The sequence below is a fragment of the Papio anubis genome, chromosome 4 (assembly GCF_008728515.1).
Source record: "Papio anubis isolate 15944 chromosome 4, Panubis1.0, whole genome shotgun sequence".
Classification (NCBI taxonomy): domain Eukaryota; kingdom Metazoa; phylum Chordata; class Mammalia; order Primates; family Cercopithecidae; genus Papio; species Papio anubis.
The window spans coordinates 113,201,823-113,224,526 of record NC_044979.1 but is presented as its reverse complement, the minus strand read 5'-3'; the positions used below and the strand labels follow the sequence as shown (position 1 = coordinate 113,224,526).

At 42.4% G+C, this 22,704-nt stretch overlaps 1 protein-coding gene across 11 annotated transcripts in view; it reads right to left on the bottom strand.

Moving 5' to 3' along the window:
- HECW1 (HECT, C2 and WW domain containing E3 ubiquitin protein ligase 1) overlaps positions 1-22,704 on the bottom strand; it is a 456,185-nt gene that overhangs the window by 172,894 nt on the left and 260,587 nt on the right. Inside the window, exon 1 of one of the 11 annotated variants that reach the window (XM_021935852.2) lies at positions 14,836-15,812. The exons of the other annotated variants lie outside the window; for them this stretch is intronic. Coding sequence (XP_021791544.1) covers positions 14,836-14,880 — 45 coding nt within the window. The 5' untranslated portion in view covers positions 14,881-15,812. Of the gene's footprint in view, positions 1-14,835; positions 15,813-22,704 lie in introns of those variants that run through there. 11 annotated transcript variants of the gene reach the window in all.

The following is a 22,704-nucleotide window of genomic DNA, read 5'->3' as shown; positions in this document are numbered from 1 at the left end:
TCATTACATTATCAATAATATGTAAGCAGCGGTGTATTGGCAGCCGAAAGTAGGGAATGATGAGTTCTACTTTGCATCAGAGATCCAGGGATTCCTCTAAAGTTCAGTATCTTTTACCTCCAAGACGAAGTCTATTAAATAATCGGATAGGCCTCAAAGCCACCTTAAAAGAGCAAGAATCAAAAACTAAAAAGCAAATCAACCAAGTTCAATTTCCACCTCCAAATCTCTGAGATGTTCAAACAAGTAAATGGTAGATAAGTAAACACACCTTACCCTCGTTTACAGAGCACTGCTGAGTGCATTTCCCTCATTAGACCCTCATTATATGTGTGTCATTCTAACTGCTTGCTGTTGGAGGCAGCACATTTCAAGATCTCCAACAGAAAGACCTGTAAACTGAAAGGGTAAAGCCAACTTAGGGGCCTAAACAAAAGAAACATAAGCCAACTGAATCCCAAGGCAATCTCCCCAACCTCAGGGACACTTTAGATGAAAGACTTAGAAGAAGACCCATCAAAGGGGGTGGGGAAAGCAACACAGGTGAGTGGCAATCATGTGCCAAGCACAGAGCCAGTTCTCCATATGCACTATTTTAACTGCTTAAGAACTAGGTATCATTCACTCCCACTCCCACTTACAAATGTGAAAGCTGAGCTAAGAACAATTCAATGACTTTGTTCCCGGACCAAACTGAGGGTCAGGCTGTTATTTCTCGTGGCCCAATAACAAGATACAGATGAACTGGGGAGGAAGAGAGTTTTTATTTCTGTAACCAGTTACAGGGAGAAGATCTGGAAATTATCACCAGACCAACTCAAAATTACAAAGTTTTCCAGAACTTCCATACCTTCTAAGCTATATGTCTATGTGTAAGTGTGCATTCATCTAAAGACGTAAGGGATTAACTTCTTTTAATCTATAACTAAAGTCTGAGTCCTGAAGACCTTCTTCTGGAGTCTCAGTAAGTTTATTTAATCTAAATGGGTCTAGGTGATTACCCTTATCTTGTCTCCTGCCAAATTATAAAGGTTTGAGGAGTTCCTTTAGACCCCAATAAACTTGTTTGTGGAGGCCTGGGGAGTTTTTTCAGACCCCCAATAAAACTTGTTTAATTCTAAAAGAGTCCTGTTATCTTGTCATGCTTCAAGGCCCAGGAAAAGCCTAGGCAAAACTCTTGGTGGGCTCTTTGTTACATTCCAGCCATTGTAAAAGGGCACTGACTCAATCAGCTTTTAATGTTTAACCTAGCTCCTCAGTCAGTGCTGGGACAGTTGTAATGGAGACCTGTGTTAGTGAGACCTGGCCTGCCACAACTTCACAAAATTCACTTGAGATGAATCAATGGTCTGAAAGACTTAAAACAAGAGTTTCAGAACTCACCAGCCCCATTCCATAGAGTCTATTAACCCCCTGGTGCCATTTCCTAAGATCTAGCCTGGCTGCTTGCATCTCTTTTGCTCATATTTTGTTCATATTCTGCTTCCACAACTCTGTTGGTTTTAAAGAGTTGCTTGGTGTGCTGCCCAGGCTGGATGCAGTAGCACCATCATAGCTCACTGCAGCTTTGACTTCCTAGGCTCAAGTGGTCCTCCCACCTCACACTCCTGGGTAGCTGGGACTGCAGGTGTGCACCACCATGCCTGGCAAATTTTAAAAAATTTTTTGTAGGGACAGGGTCTCACTATGTTGCCCAGGCTGGTCTGGAATTTCTGGGCTCCAGTGATCCTCTTGCTTTGGCCTCCCATGTGTTGGGATTCTAGGTGTGAGCCACCATGCGTGGCCTCCCTTTGCTTTCTGATGCCATCATCACCAAGCCAGCTTCCAGAGTCTGCACAGCTCTTGCTTTCTTTACCACCTTGAAGATGAGGCACAGGCTGCCCAATTTCAGGGCTCTTATGCTAATCACTATGGGGAAAAAGAGAGGGGTTGGAAAAATGAGGCATTTATCCTATAGATTTCATGGTGCGAATTAGAAATGAGTTAATTAGGAATGATTTTCTTTACTCTGCTTTTGACCACACAGGCCTGCAAGATTTTAGCACCAGGAGTACAGCTCCTTCAGGCAAAGATCTGCTGCTTTTAACTTGCTAAAAGTAATGAAGGGGCCAGGTGGGTTGCTCACACCTGTAATCTCAGCACTTTGGGAGGCCAAAGCGGAAGGATCACTTGAGGCCAGGAGTTCAAAATCAGCCTGAGCAACATTGTGAGACTCTATCTCTACAAAAATTTAACCAGGTGTGCTGGTGCACACCTATATTCCCAGCTACTTGGGAGGCTGAGGTAGGAGGATCCCTTGAGCCCAGGAGTTCAAGGCTGCAATGAGCCGTGATCACACCACTGCACTCCAGCCTGGGTGACAAAATGAGATCCTGTCTCTTTAAAACAACAACAACAACAACATGATGAGAATGTGTAAGAAGCACCGCGCAAATGAAAATGCTAGCTGAGATTAATCCAATAGTAGATTTTCCCTGATGGTTCTTAGGCTATAAAGTGGTTCTTCTTTAACATAGCTTCTTGTGTAGTGCAGACTGTTCTAAAAGTGAGGACACAGATTGTAATGAGTCCTAAAAAATAATTCAGTGGCATCTGCTGTAGTGGAGAGGTTCTCCAACTTTAGCATGCATCAGAATCACCTACAGGGCTTGACAAAACACACATTGCTGGGCCCACCCCCAGAAGGACTGATTCTGCAAGTCTGGAGAGGGCTCCAGCAGTATGAATCACTAACAAGTTCCCAGGTGACGATGACGCTGGCAGTGGAGGGACCATACTAGGTCTACCTCTCTTAAATGGTAATGGAAAGATTAAAGATGTCTCTAACTAAACCTCACCTACCCTCAAAACTGTCTTTCCCTGACTTTGAGCATGAGAATTAGATTCTGGCGACCCATTGGCCACATAGGCTTTTGTTTTCAGGACTTGAGCCTGCATCTTCCACCAGAAACAATGACCTGCTTCTTTGCATCCCCGTCACTGGCACCTTGGTCCAGGCCCCACTCCTTTCTTGTCTGGGAGACCATTACCCAGCCAGCTGTCCCCTCGGCCTATGAAGGGGTCATCATCCCACTTTCTGTAGGCCGATCATTCTTACCTGTTTCAAACTTATCAAGAGGCACCCACCTGGCGCAGGGAAGGCTGGGCTGTGGGCTGCATGGCAAACTGATGGGTTTTCTTTGGCTCACAGAGTGTTTCAACTTTTAAAAAATTAATTTTTAACATATATATTTTTTTAAATCAGGGAAATGTGGATTTCAGACTTCTGTTACAAAATCAGAATGCTGGCTGGGTGCGGTGGCTCATGCCTGAAATCCCAGCACTTTAGGAGGCTGAGGCAGGTGGATCACTTGAGGTTAGGAGTTTGAGACCAGCCTGGCCAACATGGTGAAACCGCATCTCTACTAAAAATTTAAAAATAAAAAAAATTAGTTGGGCATGGTGGTGCGCACCTGTAATCCCAGCTACTCGGGAGGCTGAGGCATGAGAATTGCTTGAGCCCAGGAGGCAGAGATTTCAGTGAGCTAAGATTATGCCACTGCACTCCAGCCTGGGCTAGTCTCAGAAAAAACAAAAAAACAAAAAAACCCCACAGAATATCCAGCAGCAACTTCCTGGGGCTGAGAAACAGCATCCTCTTCATAAGCATCACACGTCCCCAGGTGTCCTGTGACTGCTTCTTTTTTTTTTTTTTTTTTTTTTTAGACGGAGTCTCGCTCTGTCGCCCAGGCTGGAGTGCAGTGGCCGGATCTCAGCTCACTGCAAGCTCCGCCTCCCGGGTTCACGCCATTCTCCCGCCTCAGCCTCCCAAGTAGCTGGGACCACAGGCGCCCGCCACCTCGCCCGGCTAATTTTTTGTATTTTTTAGTAGAGACGGGGTTTCACCGTGTTAGCCAGCATGGTCTCGATCTCCTGACCTCGTGATCCGCCCGTCTCGGCCTCCCAAAGTGCTGGGATTACAGGCTTGAGCCACCGCGCCCGGCCTGACTGCTTCTTTAATTCCAAGCACCCACTGCTTCACATTTGACCATCATTATACAGTATACCACTGATAAATCTTGTAATTAAAATTAGAAAGTTTTTCTAGCTTGGCAATATGAAAATCAATGGTTGGTTTGAAAGTCCATGGCATTTTAGATCTGACGACGTGTGATACTGACCTGGCTCCCTGGAAGCTTTTGAATTTGCAGTTCTTGTCCTGAACATTTGACCTACAAATGTGATGTTGGCCATTATTATACTGCATGATAACCAAGTCATGTTGTATTCCTTCTTCATAAAGAGATAAACAATTCGGGAATGGATGTTGAATTCCCTGAATGTGGATTGGATGGATGGTTGGGAGCATTTACAGAGGTGGTCACAGGCAGGTGTACAATATGGTGTTGAGAGGCAGCCGGGCTGGAGCCAGCACATCCCTTTCTCTGCCAGCTCCTCCTCTGTCTGTGTTAGGGTGAGGCAATCAATCGCTCTAATGCTCAGTTTTCTTTTCCATCAAATGGAGATTATAATAAACCTTATCTCACTGAGTTCTCCTGAGAACTGAATGGCATAATGTGTATAAAAGTGTCACATAATACATGCTCTAAATCAGGCTAATGTTGTTATTTATTTCGTATTTGTTTTTTAACCTCTGACTTCTAACATTAAGAATTATGTTAGCAGATTGTCTAATATCCGATTCCTTTATAGATGAAAAACGTGAAGCATAAGCTGGTCAATCAAGGGGCCCACGAGGTCACATAACTGGTCACGCCAGACAAATCAGGGCCAGAGCCCAGAATGCTGAACCCTCCATTCACTGTGGAGGAGAAATCTGTTGCCCTTTGTTAGATCATTTGGTCCAGCTTATAAGAGTTATAAATATACCATAAGCTGAAAACCAACAAAAAGCATTGGTCTGTGTCTAACACCTATGAGTTATCAGTATAGTACATTTATATTCTTTAAAAAGGCTTCATATGTAAATGTCTTGCTGCTGTTAGCATTTTCTGCATGTCTACAAGTCTGTAAAAGACCTGAAGATGGATGGTCCTGTTTCTCTAGTCAGTAGTGGAATGAGATAAACATACAGGCAGAAGCAAGAAGGAAAGTTTCCTTTGTAAAAAGCATTTAGAACTTACTTTCTCAGGCCGGGTGCAGTGGCTCACGCCTGTAATCCCAGCACTTTGGGAGGCTGAGGCGGGTGAATCACGAGGTCAGGAGATCAAGACCATCCTGGCTAACACGGTGAAACCCTGTCTCTACTAAAAATACAAAAAATTAGCTGGGCGTGGTGGCAGGCGCCTGTAGTCCCAGCTACTTGGGAGGCTGAGGCAGGAGAATGGCATGAACCCAGGAGGCAGAGCTTGCTGTGAGCTGAGATTGTGCCACTGCACTCCAGCCTGGGGAACAGAGTGAGACTCTGTCTCACAAAAAAAAAAAAAAAAACCAAAACCAAAAAAAAAACTTACTTTCTCCTTCAAACTTGAGGAACCTGAGTCCTTTAATCAGAAAGACACCAACACTGTAGTAGTTTTGATGAATAAAGACAACAGAGAAAGACCTGCATCCTCTAAGACTTAGAAAAAGGTAGAACAGGAAGAGTGAAGAGGAATCGTTTTCCATAACCTCGATCCATTTGAAGTCAGTCCAAGGGAAGGAGCTGGCTGGGGGCTGCGTGAGGAGGGGAGGGAGAACAATGGGATTGGTGCGGGGGAGAAAGGGAGTGGGAGAATGAGGGCTGGTTTCATGGCAAGAAAAAGCTGCTGTGAGGAAAAGATGGGACCAAACGCATTTCTGTAAGCTGCTTCAGTGCCTTCTAAACAGCTGGATCATGTTTCTGCCCATCCAGACTCTATTTGAAATACACATCTCAGGAAAACAAATGCATTGCCTGGCATGCCACACTCATCTGGATTGATTTAATATGTGGGTAGTCTTGGCCTTATGTTTCTATCCCGTTTTCTAAAGAATTCATGTCAAGCTGCTATTTTAATTATTTTGTAAACAAAACCTGTCCTTATGTGAAATAAAAAATAAAAGCTCAGTGCGGTGAGTTTCTGTTAGCTTCTACACCCTTCAGCTGGCCCAGGCGAGGGCGCTGACGCACACATTCCTCTCTCATCTGAGCTGATTTGGGAGTCCATGGACCTGAGATGAGGGCTTACAGCTTGAGATGATGGGTAACACAGCTGAAGCTGGTGAAGAAGTGAGTGGGGCAAAATTTCTGCAAGGCTTTCATTAGAAGACAGGAGAAACATGCAGGGGGGTAGGAGCATCTCCCTGATTACTTTGGGATCAGGCTGGATCTAGGGGCAAGTGTTGGCAGCTCATGTAGGGTAAGCTGTTTGAGCCGGGGCAGCACTGCTTCTTCAGGGCTCATGCACATCCCTGGGAGTGGGTTTCTGTATCGTGTGGATAGTTAGAAACTCTGGGCTGAGTTGGGATAACTTGGCTCTTCTCTTTCATCCTCCACCTTCAACCTCCAGATACCAGGAGGACTGGGGGGACCCTTCTGAGCCTTTGCAGTAGGCAGGATTCTAAGATGGGCCCTAAGATTTCCTGCCTCTGTGGTGTATGTGCCCAGGGACTGTGAATTACTCTGGGATTAGGATAGCTGACTTTAACAAAGGGAGATTATAAGGGGCTGACTTGATCACACAAACTCTTTCAATCTGGACCTAGAGGCCAAAGAGAGAGGAAGTCAAAGATTCAAGGTGAGAAGGGTTTGACATACCATTGCTAGCTGGAAGATGGAGGGGACCATGTGGCAAGGAATGTGGGCAGCGTGAAGGACCCAGGGTGGCCCCTGGCTGAGTCAGCAAGGAAACAGGCACTTCAGTCCTAACCACAAGGAACTGAATTCTGCCAACAACAAGAATGAGCTTGAAAGCAGGCTTTTCCGTAGAACTTTCCAGATGAGAACTCAGCCTGGCTGACATTGATTTCAGGTATTTTACCTTACAATAGACTGAACAGAGAATCCAGCCATGCTGTCCAGGACTTCTGACCTACAGACCCATGAGCTAACTTTGTGATAATTTGTAACACAACAAAATAGGAAAGGAATACAACCTTCTTCAAGCGATTTCCTTTATGATCCAAAGCTCATTTTCAACATATTCTTTTGCCTTGGGAGAAATATCTGCCTGATTGTAGAACCAACAGCAGTTGTATTTCTCCTGGGAAACTGTGGCCAGTCTTCATCTTCTGGAAATCACTAATTGTGTAAGTGGCCTTGCTCTTCTGTTGGCAAGGGCAGCATGAACTCATGGAGATCAGCCCCTTATCCCAGGTCTCTGAGGGACGGCTCTGCCATAGTGTGGGAGCTGCCCCAGGCTTTACCAAGACCATGTGAGCCAGACTGGGGGTGGGGAGGTGGGTGGGACTTGGGCATCTGTCCTCTTTAAGGCTCCCAGGTGAGTCCAGTGTATACTCAATGATGTGAACCACAAAATTAGAGGGCAGAAGACAGAGGCAGAGAGACTAATTTGGAGGCAGCTGTAACAGTGTCTGAGTTATGACAATGACACAAACCCTGTCTGTCGGTATGAAGGAGGGGAGGGGAGAGGGGAGACCGCCAAGTGATAAAATGGATAGAACTTGGTGACCAATTGGAAGAGGGTGTTGAGGGAAAGAGAGACGCCCCTTTGGCTGAACCCATTTCTTTGTGAAAGAAATCAGGCACATTCCTCAGCCCCGGGCTCAACACAAAGCACATTCCTCAGCCCCAGGCTCAACACAAACAGGCCCAGTACAAACACATCCCACCATATATCTCTCAATTTCCTGAGCCCAGTACAAACACCACCTGGAAAAGTCCCCGATAAGGACACAGCTGTTTGTGGTTTTACTGAAAGCGTGGGAACCAATAGAAAACTGCTAAATGTATAACTTAAAATGTAAACCAATTGTAATGCTGTAACCAAAAAATTCCTTTGTTCCTCTGTAACCTTACTATCCTATTTACCTCGGGCTATAAAAAGCAAGCACTCGCATTGTTCGAGGCCCTCTTGTATGTTGTGGAAGGGAGGGACCAAGTTCGAACTTGCAGTAAAAGATCCTTGCCGCTTGGCTTTGACTCTGGACTCTGGTGGTCTTCTTTGGGGAACAAACGGTCTGGGCATAACATATGAATTCAGGATCTTTTTCTTACAAATTATGTAACTCCTTATAATTACTGTCCTTTCAGACCTGGGTTTTGTCCTTTATCACCAAGTCCAATTAAGGATGCAGGAGTGATAAGAGTTAGCTCTTTGCATCTAAGCATATGAGGTTGGAGGGAAAAACTGCTTTGATTCTACTTTTTTAAAACAGCAATGAAACCATACGACTGCAAAGCCTTTGGGTAAATGAAATCACAGGAAGTGTGTCGGTTGCTATTCCATCTGGGTCAGACAGTCTGCTTAGTGAAGACAAGGGCTACATTTTGCATAGAGCTCTTTCTAGCCACCCACTCCCTCTCACTGAATAGATGAGCAATTTTGAGGGATAATCTAAAGAAGAATGGACATGGCTCATCCATGTGAGTGTAACGGCGAAAACGTGATAATATTTACTCCTCACTCAATGAAAAGACGCCTAGAAAATGATTTTTTTTAAAGGCAAACGTTTTCCCCCTCAGTGACTTGCTTTAAAATGTCTAAGTTGTATTCCCATCTAAAAACAAATTTAAGTTTTAGGCAAAGGTATTTTTTCTTGCTAATGTAACATCTTTTGTCCTGGGACATGCCACACGGATACTTAGGAGAAGCTCTCTAAGGTCTAAGGATGGGCTTGCTGCCAGCCCCAGGCACACCACCATCTTGGGGCTCTGTCTTCCCGCAGCAGCTGCCACATTCCCTCCAGAGGTGTCTCTGGAGCTCCCCGCTACCCACAGGTTGCTGGATCATGGGATGAGTGAGTTAATCTTTCATTAAATACTGGTCAGAATCCAAGAACTTCACACCTACCTTCTTCTGCATTTCCAAGGGGTAGGTGGAGAACCCCCAAAACAACACTCACTTGTGCTCTGGAAGTAACCAATAGTGATTCTCATCAAATTACAGTTGACTCTTGAATAACATGGATTTGAACTGTGTGAGTCTACTTATACATGAATTTTTTTCAATAAATATATTTGAAAAAATTTGGAGTTTGCAACAATTTGAAAAAACTTGCAGATAAACCACCACCTCAGAGACAGCAAGACCAACTCCTCCTCTTGATCCTCCTCCTCCGCAGTCTACTCAATGTAATGACAAAGATGAAAACCTTTGTTATCATACACTTCCACTTAATGACTAGCAAATATATTTTCTCTTCCTTATGACTTTCTTAATATTTTTTCTCTAGCTTACTTTATTGTAAGAATATGGTATATAATACATATAACATATAAAATACGTTAATCACTGTTTATGTTACTGGTAAGGCTTCTAGTTAACAACAGGGTGTTAGTGGTTAAGTTTCGGGGGAGTCAAAAGTTATACACAAATGTTTGACTGCATGGGGGATTGGGAGCCCTAAACTCCTGTGTTGTTCAAGGGTCAACTGCATTTTCTTAGAAATATTTGCTAATACACGAAATCTACAAGGAACTTAAACAAATTTACAAGAAAACCCTATCAAAAAGTGGGCAAAGGATATAAACAGATGCTTCTTAGAAGAAGATATTTATGTGGCCAACAAACATGAAAAAAAGCTCATCATCACTGGTCATTAGAGAAATGCAAATCAAAACCACAGTGAGATACCATTTCATGCCAGTTAGAATGGCAATTATTAAAAAGTCAGGAAACAACAGATGCTGGTGAGTCTGTGGAGAAACTAATTTACACTGGTGGTGATAGTGTAAATTAGTTCAACCATTGTGGAAGACAGTGTGGCAATTCCTCAAGGATCTAGAACCAGAAATACCATTTTACCCAGCAATCCCATTACTGGGTATATACCCAAAGGATTATAAATCATGCTACTATAAAGACACACGTGCATGTATGTTTATTGTAGCACGATTTACAATAGCAAAGATTTGGAACCAACCCAAATACCCATCAATGATGGGCTGGATAAAGAAAATGTGGCACACATACACCATGGAATACTATGCAACCATAAAAAAGAATGAGTTCATGTCCTTTGCAGGTACATGGATGAAGCTGAAAGCCGTCGTTCTCAGTAAACTAACACAGGAACAGAAAACCAAACACCACATGTTCTCACTCATAAGTGGGAGTTGAACAATGAGAACACACGGACACAGGGAGAGGAACATCACACACCAGGGCCTATTGGATGGTGGGGGGCAAGAAGAGGGAGAGCATTAGGACAAATACCTAATACATGTGGGGCTTAAAACCTAGACGATGTGTTGATGGGTGCAGCAAACCACCATGACACAGGTATACCTATGTTAACCTGCATGTTTAGCACATGTATCCCAGAACTTAAAGTAAAATAATAGTAAATCCACATTTCAATCATCATTTTGAACTATGTGCAATCCACCCACTCAGTTTACTCATTTATCCAACCCCTCCCCCCACATCCATCCTTCCATCTGGTGGGATAGATCCACTGTCTATTCATCTCACAGATACTATTCTAGGGTCAGTAAATTCCTTTAAAAGAAACATCTTGAATGAGGAATGAAGCTCCTGCTTACAGGCAGTAACTCATTATTTTTTGCACTTTCCAGTTTTCTGTATGTTGTCCAAATATGCCTTTGACTTCTCCATGATGTTGAAATCTATGTATTTTTGTAACCAGAGAGCTGGAGTAGTCCCAGAGAGAAACATTATAGAAAGGCTCACAAATAGTACTAATTAACTTTTACTGGGTAGTTATCCCATGTGGGGCAAGTGCTGAGAGCATCACGGCATTGCTTCACCGCATCCTCAGACACAGTTTCCACAGTCCTCTGAAGGGGCTTCTATTTTTATCATCTATCCATACTATTATAAATCCTGAATTTGAGGCTCGGCTGGGTGTGGTGACTCACACCTGTAATCACAGCAGTCTGGGAGGCCAAGGCAGGAGGACTGCTTGAGGCCAGGAGTTTGAGACCAGCCTGGGCAACATAGTGAAACCCCATTTATAAATTTTTTTTAAAAAAATTATCAGCCAGGTATGGTGGCTCACGCCTATAATCCCAGCACTCTGTGAGGCCAAGGCAGGCAGATCACCTGAGGTCAAGAATTTGTGACCAGCCTAGCCAACATGGTGAAACTCTGTCTCTACCGAAAATACAAAAATTAGCTGGGTGTGGTGGCACATGCCTGTAATCCCAGCTACTCGGGAGGTTGAGACAGGAGACAGGAGAATCACCCGGGAGGTGGAGGTTGCAGTGAGTGGAGATCGCACCACTGCACTCCAGCCTGGGTGACAGAGCAAGCCTCCATCTAAAAAAAAAAAAAACCCAAAAAACAAAACAAAACAAAAAAATATTAGCCATGCATGGTAGTATGTGCCTGTAGTCCTAGCTACTCAGGAGGCAGAGGTGGGAGAATTGCTTGAGCCCAGGAGTTCAAAGCTGCAGTGAGCTGTGATCAAGCCATTGCCCTCCAGCTTTGGTAACAGAGCAAGACTCTCGTCTCAAAGAAGTAAATAAATAAATAAAAGTAAGAACTTTAATTCACCATAGCACCAAGTTTCTAAAATGCCATCCACAGGTAGAAGATACATAACAAAGAACTATATCCAGAATATACAAAGAACTACAAATTAACGTGAAAAAAGTAAACAGCCCAGTGGGAAAAAAGGACAAAAGATTTTGCAAACCCTTCACAAAAGCAGGAATCCAATGGCCAATAAATCTGGGGTCCCTAACACGAGAAAATGTTCAGCTTCATTAATCATCAGGAAGATACAAATTAAAACTACACTGCAATACTACTACACACCCTTTCACAACTAAAAATAAAAAGACAGTATCAAGTATTGACAAGGATGTGGAGCAACTGGAGCTCTCATATACTGCTGGTGGAAGTGTAAATTTGTAAAACCACTTTGTAAAACTTTAGCAGAATCTATTAAAAATTATATGCATGAACCATGAACTAATAATTTCACCCTAATTATATACCCAACAAAAGTCACATATATTGGCCAGGCCTGGTGGCTCATGCCTGTAATCCCAGCACTTCCGGAGGCTGAGGCAGGTGGATCACCTGAGGTCAGGAGTTTGAGACAAAGCTGGCCAACACGGTGAAACCCCATCTCTACTAAAAATACAAAAAATTACCCGAGCATGGTGGTGGGCACCTGTAATCCCAGCTACTCGGAGGCTGAGGCAGGAGAATCGCTTGAACCCAGGAGGCGGAGGTTACAGTGAGCCGAGATAGCACCATTGCACCCTAGCCTCGGTAACAAGAGCAAAACTTCATCTAGGGGGAAAAAAATCACATATATTCACAAAAAAATGTATAAAAATATTCATAGCAGCAATACTAAACCCAAATGTCCATCAACAGTAGAATAAACTGGTACAGTCACACAAAAGAATGAAAAACTACAGCACGACATGGATTAATCCTACAAAAGTAATGTTGAGCAAAAGAAACTCAAAGAGGCTGGGCACAGTGGCTCACTCCTGTAATCCCAGCACTTTGGGAGGACAAGGCAGGAGGATCACTTGAGCCCAGGAGTTAGAGACCAGCCTGGGCAACAAAGCAAGACTTCATCTCTACAAAAATTTTTAAAAAGTTTTAAATATTAGCCAGGTGCGGTGGCATGTGCCTGTAGTCCTAGCTACTCAGGAGGCTGAGTCAGGGGTATTGCTTGAGCACAGGAGGTCAAAGTTGCAGTGAACCTGACAACACCACTGAATTCTAGCCTGGGCTACAGAATGAGACCTTGTCTCAACAAAAAAGAAATTGAGGCCCAAGGCCACCAAGTTATTAAGTGGCCGAGCCAGGGAATAACCCATGTTTGTTGGATACAAATGTTTTATGGGCCGTCTGTTGTGTCAGGTACTGCTCTGGTGGGTGATAAGGAACAGCCCTGAAGAGGACAGGCAGGTACATCCCCGCCCCTGGAGGCTGCCCTCTGGGAGGGAGGCAAACACAATTACAACACGAGCACCATGAATGAAAATAGTGATTGGAGAAAATAAAGACTTTTGTGGAGAACAGTTTAGATAGGGTGGTTATGGAAGGCCTCTCCCAGGAGGCGACATTTGGGAAAAAGATCTAAATGTGGGGAGGGAGTGAATTATTTATTTGGGGTAATCGTCCCAAGCAGAGAACCCTGAAGTGCAAGGGCCCTGAGGGAAGAACCATCTTGCTGTATTCAAGGGTCAGAAAGAGGACCCTTGAGGCTGGAATTAGGTGGAAAAGAAGGAGGCAGTGTCAGGCAAGGGCAGAGCAGCAGGAATGATGGTGAAAAAGCCACTGGAGAGTTCTGAGCGGAATTATTATGTAATGGGATGGAGCGGACTACGCAGGAGAAGGAGGAGCTACTTTCAGGATCAAGGGTGCTTAAAGACAAGATGGGATGGGATCCCACGTGCAAATGGAGAGGCTGGCCTGAGACAGTTGTCACTGGAAGGAGGCACAGCATAGGAGTGTGTGTGCAGGCAGGCTGGGTGTGTTCTGATTGCCTTCACTCTCGGTGAGAGAGGGAAGGGCACTCTAGGTGTGAGGAAAATGGAAGTGTAAAGCAGCCTTCTCTCCACACAGAGGCGCAGTGCTTCTGGGAGTGAGCTTTAAAGGGAGCTTGAGATCTGTGGTCATAAGATTAAAGGAACATTCTTATGCTGCCTGGATGCAAGCAAAGAGTGGACGGAGAATTAAGTTTAACGAGGGTGGGGTTTTGCCAGGTGAGAGCGATGGGTTTTGTTTTACTTCAGTCATGCTCTTAACTTCCTATGCCTATTAGTTCAACAAAGTGCTTGTGTGAGCAAGGGCACACTGACCCCCCCATAAGAAATAACCACCCCACGTTCTATGCCTGGAAGGTAGGTTGTCCCTATTTTCTTTCCTGTTCAAAGTGCAAAGAGTTTTTAATTTTGTTTGTTTTTTGAGACAGTCTCACTCTGTTGCCCAGGCTGGAATGTAGTGGCACAATCTCGGTTCACTGCAACCTCTGCCTCCTGGGTTCAAGCTATTCTTGTGCCTCAGCCTCCCGAGTAGCTGGGATTACAGGTGTGCACCACCACACTCAGCTACTTTTTTTGTGTTTTTAGTAGAGATGGGGTTTCACTATGTTGGCCAGGCTGGTCTCGAACTCCTGACCTCAAGTGATCCACCTGCCTTGGCCTCCCAAAGTGCTGGAGCTGCCGCGTCTGGCTGAAAGTGCAAAGGGTTTTAACCATGTGTATTTGAGACGTCTGAGAGGACAATGCAGAATCTTTCTAAGGCAAGTTATCTGAGAGAGCTCCGCTCAGAAACCATGTGATTGTTCTAGATAGCTCTTTGTTACAGGCTGGTCTCTGAAAAGTCAGATTCTCCTGCTCTTGAATAATCCTATTCCTGACAAGTCCTCTCCTCTCTCCTCATCCAGTAGTCACTGTGCACACAGGAGAGCAAAATCACCTCATATTGGCTCTCTAAGTCCTTAATAAAAGGCAAACTAAAGAGACTTAGAAATTTCTAGAAATGAACGGTCTACAAAGAAAACGATTAGATTAGAATAACTAGATTACAGAAATTTAATGTTGACAATTTTAAGCAAGCAAGTTCTTTTTTAAATCTGAAAGTGTAACACACATATATACATATTATATACTTGGCCGATAAAATTAAGTAGTTTCCAATTAAACTCAACTCTTTAAAACAGCAACCATATATTAGTGACCATGTGTAAATGTATAGATTTGGATGTATAACTACATTGTACCCATAAACTGAGCATTAATGCTGAGGGTCTACTAACCTCCTTGGAAATGCAGTCATCTTTGGGTTCTGCCAGAGCAGCCATTTCTCATAAAAGATAGTTGCAGTGAAGAATGCAGGCAGGGAAATTATCCATAGCTCTGGGGGAGGCATAAGAAAGTCCCCAGGATCAGACTTCCCTTTGATCCAAGGGCTGCTTGATAATTCCGACTTCCCATTGGCAGAGAGCACAGATAAGGGCCTTTACACCCTGGCAACATGCCTGGGGACTTCATTAACTTAAGGGCTTCTGCCATCTTTGCTGTAAGTAACATAGGAAAAACTCACAAAGAGAAACAAAATGTTATTTCTGTGCATTCATATGCAAGGATTTGATTCTAATTTTTTGGACTCTTTCAGGAAACAGCCCACTGGAGAAAACCCCTGATCTAAAAGCACCAATCCTGTCTTAAGCTACAGCACCTTAAATCCAGGGACACTTTCACCTAGTTTAGATGGTTGAAAGAAGTGGGATCTAATGATCTACTAGCACCTGAGATTAATTATTGTGAGGGGGCAGGGTGAGGTCACAGTGAACCACAAACTCTTGAGTAAGTGCATTTTGAGGGCTTTGCTCCTTGGGTTAGTCTTACCGTGTGTTTTGAAGCAAAAGAAATGAGTTGATCATAGTTAATCCACTTGTTCATCAACCTGAACTTCCCTGTCCTCATAGAGCAAGAAGGGTAAAAAGCACTGAGAGCAGAACATTCTGCCTTCAGAACAGGCTTGAAAATGCAGCTGGTATGGGGAGGAGATGGGCCTGGGCTGCCTTCCTCCCTAGCCTGGGTCTCACTGTGTTGGGTGAGGCCAGGGATGGGAAGAGCACAGTCCAGGCATCTCTGACCTGCCCGAATGCCTCTGTGCTACATTCATTCACCTGCTTACAAGTCACACTAACTTTACTTGGCTCTGTGAGATCCTTGGGAAGTAAGAATTTACTTTTTCTCAAGACTTTTACCTGAAGAAAAGTCTTCCCCCCCCCCCCCCTCCAGAGTGTGACCACTAAATTGAATGCTGGAGCTGAAAGTTACAAATCTGAAATCAAGATTTTTATATTTGAAATGTCTTTTTTTTTGAGACAGAGTCTCGCTCTGTCACCCAGGCTGGAGTGCAATGGCACAATCTTGGCTCACTGCAACCTCCACCTCCTGAGTTCAAGTGATTCTTCTGCCTCACCCTCCCGAGTAGCTAGGATTACAGGCGCCTGCCACCACGCCCAGCTAATTTTTTATATTTTTGGTGGAGATGGGGTTTCACCATGTTGGCCAGGCTGATCTAGAACTCCTGACCTCAAGTGATCCACTTGCCTAGGCCTCCCAAAGTGCTGGGATTATAGGTGTAAGCCACTGTGCTGAGCTATATTTGAATTTTTTTATCCTTCAGTGAAATGTTAATAAAAACAGTTTTTTTGAGTGGCCATTTAGGATTTAAAAACCAGGATATAATCAGCTAGACTTTTGCCAACTCACAGGCACCTACTGAGTAAAGGGCATGGTGCCCGATGGCCTGGAGAATCCGCATAGCCGAGAGTCTGGCTGGCTACCCCCATCCCAGGGAGACTTGCTACACTTATTTTAATTGCTGGCTCTGCAGTCAGAGATAATCAAAAAGCCTGTCCTTTCTGCAGCTTCCTGAGGCTCCTTGCGTGGTGAGATTATTACGGTGACATTTTTCTTTTGTTTGTATGTATTCCCAAGGAACATGTACTATTTTACTTTTTAAATGTTAGAGTTGGTGACATCTTACACGCTTATTTTGGTCCTAATTTTAATTCTAAAAACTCTAGTGTTTCATGGTTAAGTATTGTAATAGGTGAGTATACGTTTGGTTTATTGGGTTATATGGAGATGATCAAGCTTATATAAAAACAAATAAAATAGTGTGCGTATATATATGTATGTGTGTATATATATGTGTATATACATATATATGATTATATATGCACCTCAACCAGTAATTATACTGTCTTTTTCCTTCAAATGTTATCTTTACCATGGCAAGTCTTGATTTTTAAACAGCTTTTTTTTCCTTCTTCTTTCTTTCTTTTTTTTTTTTTTTGAGAAGGATCTCGTCTGTCACCTAGGCTGGAGTACAGTGGCACGGTCATGGTTCACTGCAGCTTTGACCTCCAGGGCTCAAGCAATCCTCTCGCCACAGTCCCTCCAGTAACTGGGATTACAGGCACATGCTATCATGCCTGGTTAATTTTTGTAGTTTTTGTAGAGACAGGGTTTTGCCACGTTGCCCAGGCTGGTCTTGAACTCCTGGGCTCAAGTGATCTGCCCCCACCTTAGCCTCCCAAACTGCTGGGATTATTGGTGTGAGCCACTGTGCTTGGCCTGGAGCTTTTTTAAAAAACAAGTGTTACAGAATACCTCTTTATTATTTTTCATTTAGCTAATTGGTATAATAAGCCATACAATATATATTTAAGTAATAAAATAGTAATACATCCTTGCAATCATTTTAGCATATCTCTTTATAAGTAACTAGTTTCCTTATTCACTACCGGTTTCTGCCATCCACAATTTTCTCAATCCTGAAATCGTATCTTTGACATGTGGGCAATTTCTCTGTTTTTACATGCTTGAGAATGTCTGTATTCAGCATAGTCACACATCACTGACAACTGGTATGGTAGAGAACAATTTTTTTTTTCCCTTTAAATAGACATCTTACCAAGCACATCTTTGTGCTGTGAAGAGAACATTCAAATTTTCTTGGCTTTTGCTATTTTCCAGGCGTCCAACAGTTTCTTCTGTTTGTTTATAGCATTCTTCAGTTCAAAAATTCTTCCTCCAGAAACCCCTTGGCTCCTTTTGGAGTAAATTCAATGTAAGAAACTGAAGGAAATTTTAGGAAATTTCAGATTGTTCTCAACATGATTCAAGAGAACATTTTATTTTTAAAACTTTATTAGAGCAAAGAATGGTGAGAAGGACTACGTAGTTCTGGAAGCTTGCTGTGTATTGGATTATTATTGTTTTTTCTTATTTATGTGTCTACTAAATTTTCCACTATGAACCTACATATATATTTTATTATATCAATTCCAGCTATCTGAAATATGAGGAATTTCAATTTTAATTAGGTATTTTTTTAGATAAAAATGTTTTCATCTTTTTTTCATTGGTTATTATATTTCTGTATGTTATTTTTTAGAAACATCTATTGTTCATAAATTAGATTTCTGGGTTTTAAAAAGTTCTGTTTTCATCTTCTGTTTCCACTGGGTTGGGGATGATTTTTTTTCAGTTTGTCTTCTAATTCAGTAATTCCTTTTCCCATGGTCTCTAAGTCACATACCTGTGACTGTTGGTCAAAAGGTTGGACCCATTATCTCCTTACCGCCCTTCTTACCATTCATTGCTCTCCTAGGAAGTTTCAAAGATATAATGTTCTCTTGAATCATGTAGAGAACAGGTGTAATTTTCTAGAATTTCTTTACATTGAATTTATTTCAAAAGAAGCCAATCTCTATGAATTTTCTTAGTGTTTCTTTTTATTTGAACCGCAGAATACTTTTTATATGAAATGAGTGATAACTTATTTCAATGCAAAGAATGTAACAACAAATAATTTTCCTGATCAAATAACCAGTGGAGTTTCCTCCAAGGAATACCTATATCAAGCAACCCGTGGATCCTCCTACAGAGGAATGGATAATCAAAATAGAGCATATACATAGTAGGGAATACTATTCAGACTTAAAAAGGGAGGAAATTCTGGCACACGCGGCAACATGATTGAACCTTGAAGATACTATGTTCACTGAAATAAGCCAGGAACAAAAGGGCAAACACTGTATGATTCCTCCTAGATGAGGTGCCTAGTGTGGTCAAATTCCTAGCGACAGGAAGTAGGATGGTGGCTGTCAAGGGCTCTGAGGATTGGGGGGAATGAGGAGTTGGTGTTTAATGGGGACGAATTTCAGTTTGGGAAGATGAAAAGTTCTGGAGATGGATGGTGATGATGGTTGGACAACAATGTGAATGCATGCAGTGTCACTGAGCTCTATGTGCTGAAAAATGGTTATGATGGTAAATTTTATTATGTATATTTTACCACAATTAAAAATTTTAAAAAAACCCACAAAAATAACCATGTAAATCTACTATGCCCAGCCATTAGAAGGCACAGTTTACTCAAATTTGTATTTGTAGGTACACGCAAAGAAAAAAATAAGCTTAAAAAAAAAAAACCAAAAAAAAAAAACAACAGCGAGATTCTTTTTTCAGAATGAGACAGGGGAAAGAAAGAAAGAAGAAGAAAGGAACCGGGCATGGTGGCTTATGCCTGTAATCCCAGCACTTTGGGAGGCCAAGGCAGGAGGATCACTTGAGATCAGGAGTTTGAGATGAGCCTGGCCAACAGAGAAACCCCGTCTTGACTAAAATACAAAATTCAGATAGGAGAATCACTTGAACCCAAGAGGCAGAGGTTGCAGTGAGCCCAGATCAAGCCACTGCACTCCAGCCTGGGCGACAGAGGGAGACTCTGTCTCAAAAAGAAAAAAAAAAAAGGAAAAGGCAGAACGACACTGAAGTCCACTGGCAGCACCGCAGAGTTCACTGTGATGCCTGCAGCGACTCCCAGCGCCCTCAGTCTGCTTTGCCTCCATCTCTTCCTGCTGCAGGTTTCGGGCATCTTAACAACATTATAATCATCAGAAATTCCTCTCCATTTCTGGCCTGAGCACTGTCTTCGTCTCTGGTTTTAATTAAATCATGGGGTTCAGTATTGATTGGTTTTGTCTTTTCTGTTTATTATTCCCATAGGAATGGCTGTGGGGTTGATGGGTAGACTAAACAGGCATCTATATCACTTGATGGATGTCTGATCCCTGCTCTGGAAAAGGAGGGATGTGGCAACTGTTTTAGCACTCTTATATTAGCACATGCCAACATTCTTTCCCTTTGCATCAAGGACTAAATTGTGACACTACAAGTTAGAGCATCTAGATAAAGCCAGACCAGTCATGAGAAGAGAGAAAAGGGAATATTTTTAAAAAGATAATGAGCTTTTTCCTTGTAAAAAAAAAATTTAAAAAATTATAGATGTTAAAATAGTTAACAGAGAAAACACAAAAACCCACAATCCCACTATTTTGATAATACCTGTGATATTTTTTAGAAAAGAAATCTATTGTTAGAAAACATAAACAAGTTTAAAAAAGGAACATGACTCTTTGTTAGTAAATATAAACAGATGAAAAAGAAAAGGCACAGAATGATAAGTGAAATCCTGCACACCCCACCTCCACATAATCCTCAAAGGTAGTCACTGTTACTCATTTCTTGTTATCCTTTCCTAGAAATAATTTTTCTAACTATTAATTAAAAACTACATCAATGGGGTAATATTAAAAGCACTGCTCTGAGCCTTGCTTTTGCACTTCATAAAACATACTGAGGCCGGGCTCGGTGGCTCACGCCTGTAATCCCAGCACTTTGGGAGGCCAAGATGGGTGGATCACCTGAGGTCAGAAGTTCGAGACCAGACTGGCCAACATGGTGAAACCCCATCTCTACTAAAAATGCAAAAAAATTAGCTGGTCGTGGTGGTGGTCACCTGTAAGCCCAGCTACTCAGGAGGTTGAAGCAGGAGAATCACTTGAACCAGGGAGGAGGAGGTTGCAGTGAGCCAAGATTGTGCCATTGCACTCCAGCCTGGGCAACAAGAATGAAACTCTGTCTCAAAAGAAAACAAAACAAAATCCACCATCAGCAAAAAATGTATTGAGAACCTTTCCCTGTAATCGCTATCTGCTCCCCTGCTGCTCTTGCCCTTGGGGTGTATTATCCAGTCTCCCTAATGGAGACACTGACTTTCCTGTGGTTGCTGTTCCCACAATGCAGTGATGAATAATTTTGTCTATATATCCCAAATAGCTTTTGCAAATATGCCCAAGAGAAATTTTGATAAATTCGATAAATTTTGCTAAACTGCCTTGAAAAAAATGAGCCCAATATTGTACACGTGCTTCTTCCACTCTCTCATCATCCCTGGGTACCGTAAAACTTTTGAATTTTTGCTTTCTGATTGGAGCATTTTAAAAAATAGCCTTTTGTTTATTTTATAGCAGTTTTAGGTCCACAGTAAAACTGAGCAGAAAGCACAGCATTCCCATATATGCCCTGTCCCCACACATGCACAGCCTCCCCCACTACCAATGTTCCACTCAAGAGTGGTATGTTTGTCACACTTGATGAGCCTACCCTGGCACATCGTTATTACCCAAGTGCATACTTTCCATCAGAGGTTACTCTTCATGTTGTATATTCTGTGGGTTTTGAAAAATGTGTAATAATATGTTGCCACTATCATAGTATCATACAGAAGAGTTTCACTGCCCTAAAAATCCTTTGTGCTCCTCCTATACATCCCTCCCTCCCCACTAAATCTTCATAACCACTGATCTTTTTTACTGTCTCCTTATGTTTGGAAGGTCATATAGATGAATTGTAAAATTATGTAGCCTTTCAGATTGGCTTCTTTCACTTAGTAATATGCAGCTAAGATTTCTTCAGGTCTTTTTATAGCTTGGCAGCTCATTTTTTTTTAGTACTGAATAATAATCCATTGTTTGGATGTAGCACAATTTATCTGCTTGCCTGCTGAAGGATATCTTGCTTCCAAGATGCCTCCAAGTTTTGACAATTATGGATAGAGCTGCTGTAAACATGTGCAGATGTTTGTATGGACATAAGTTTTCAACTCCTTTGGGTAAATACCAAGGAGCGAGATTGCTGAATCATATGGTAAGGGTATGTTTAGTTTTGTAATAAACAAGCAAACTGTCTTCCAAAGTAGCTGTACCACTTTGCATTTCCACCAGCAATGAATAAGAGTTCCTGTTGCTCCATATCCTTGACAGAATTTTGTGTTGGGCATCTTTTCATAGGCTAATTTTCCATTCGTATATCTTTGGTGAGATATCTATCCTGGTCTTTCGCCCCTTTTTAAAAATTGGCTTGTTTGCTTTCTCATTGTTGACTTTCATGAGTTCTTGGTACGTTGTGAATGCTAGCCCTTTATCAAATATGTATTTTGCAAATATTTTCTTCCAGTCTGTAATTTGTCTTCTCATTCTCTTGATGGAACATCTTTTGTGTGTTTATTGGTCATTGCGTTTCCCCCCCTAAAAACCGACTTTAGGTTCTGGCCCATTTTTCAGATGGCTTGTCTTTTCTTTAATGATATAATTAGTTCATTTTGCTCTTAAAAGCTTAAGCTGTATCAGATTTATCTATTCTTCCATCATTTGAAAGACCTCACCTGTGAACTCATCCATTTTGTTTTGTTTTAGGGAAAGTTAACATTTCCTTTTGTCTATTCTGTGCTAAGCTCCTTGCCTCTAATCCCTGAGAAGTCAACATTTGGACCCTGCTGCAGAGAAAGAAGAGAAAAGCCTTTTGTTTAAGACGTCTCCATTCAATTTTCATGTCCTCTTTTTTCTAGGTCACTGGATATATTCATGTCAAGACTCGTCATATGAATATATTTATTTTGATGTGTTCATTCACAATTTCTAGGTCACATAGTAAATGCCTAGGTAGTAAGTAAGAACATTCCAGCTTTCATAGTGCTGCCAAAGATTAAGGTGTTCTCTCCCAAAAGGGCAAAGGTAGACTTTTAACCGTACCAAGACTGTCAAATTGTCTCTTTATTTTATTTTATTTTTTTTGAGACAGAGTTTCACTCACTCTTGTAGCCCAGGCTGGAGTGCAATGGCACGATCTTGGCTCACCGTAACCTCCGCCTCCTAAGTTCAAGCGATTCTCCTGCCTCAGCCTCCTGACTAGCTGGGATTACAGGCACATGCCACCACACCCGGCTAATTTTGTATTTTTAGTAGAGATGGGGTTTC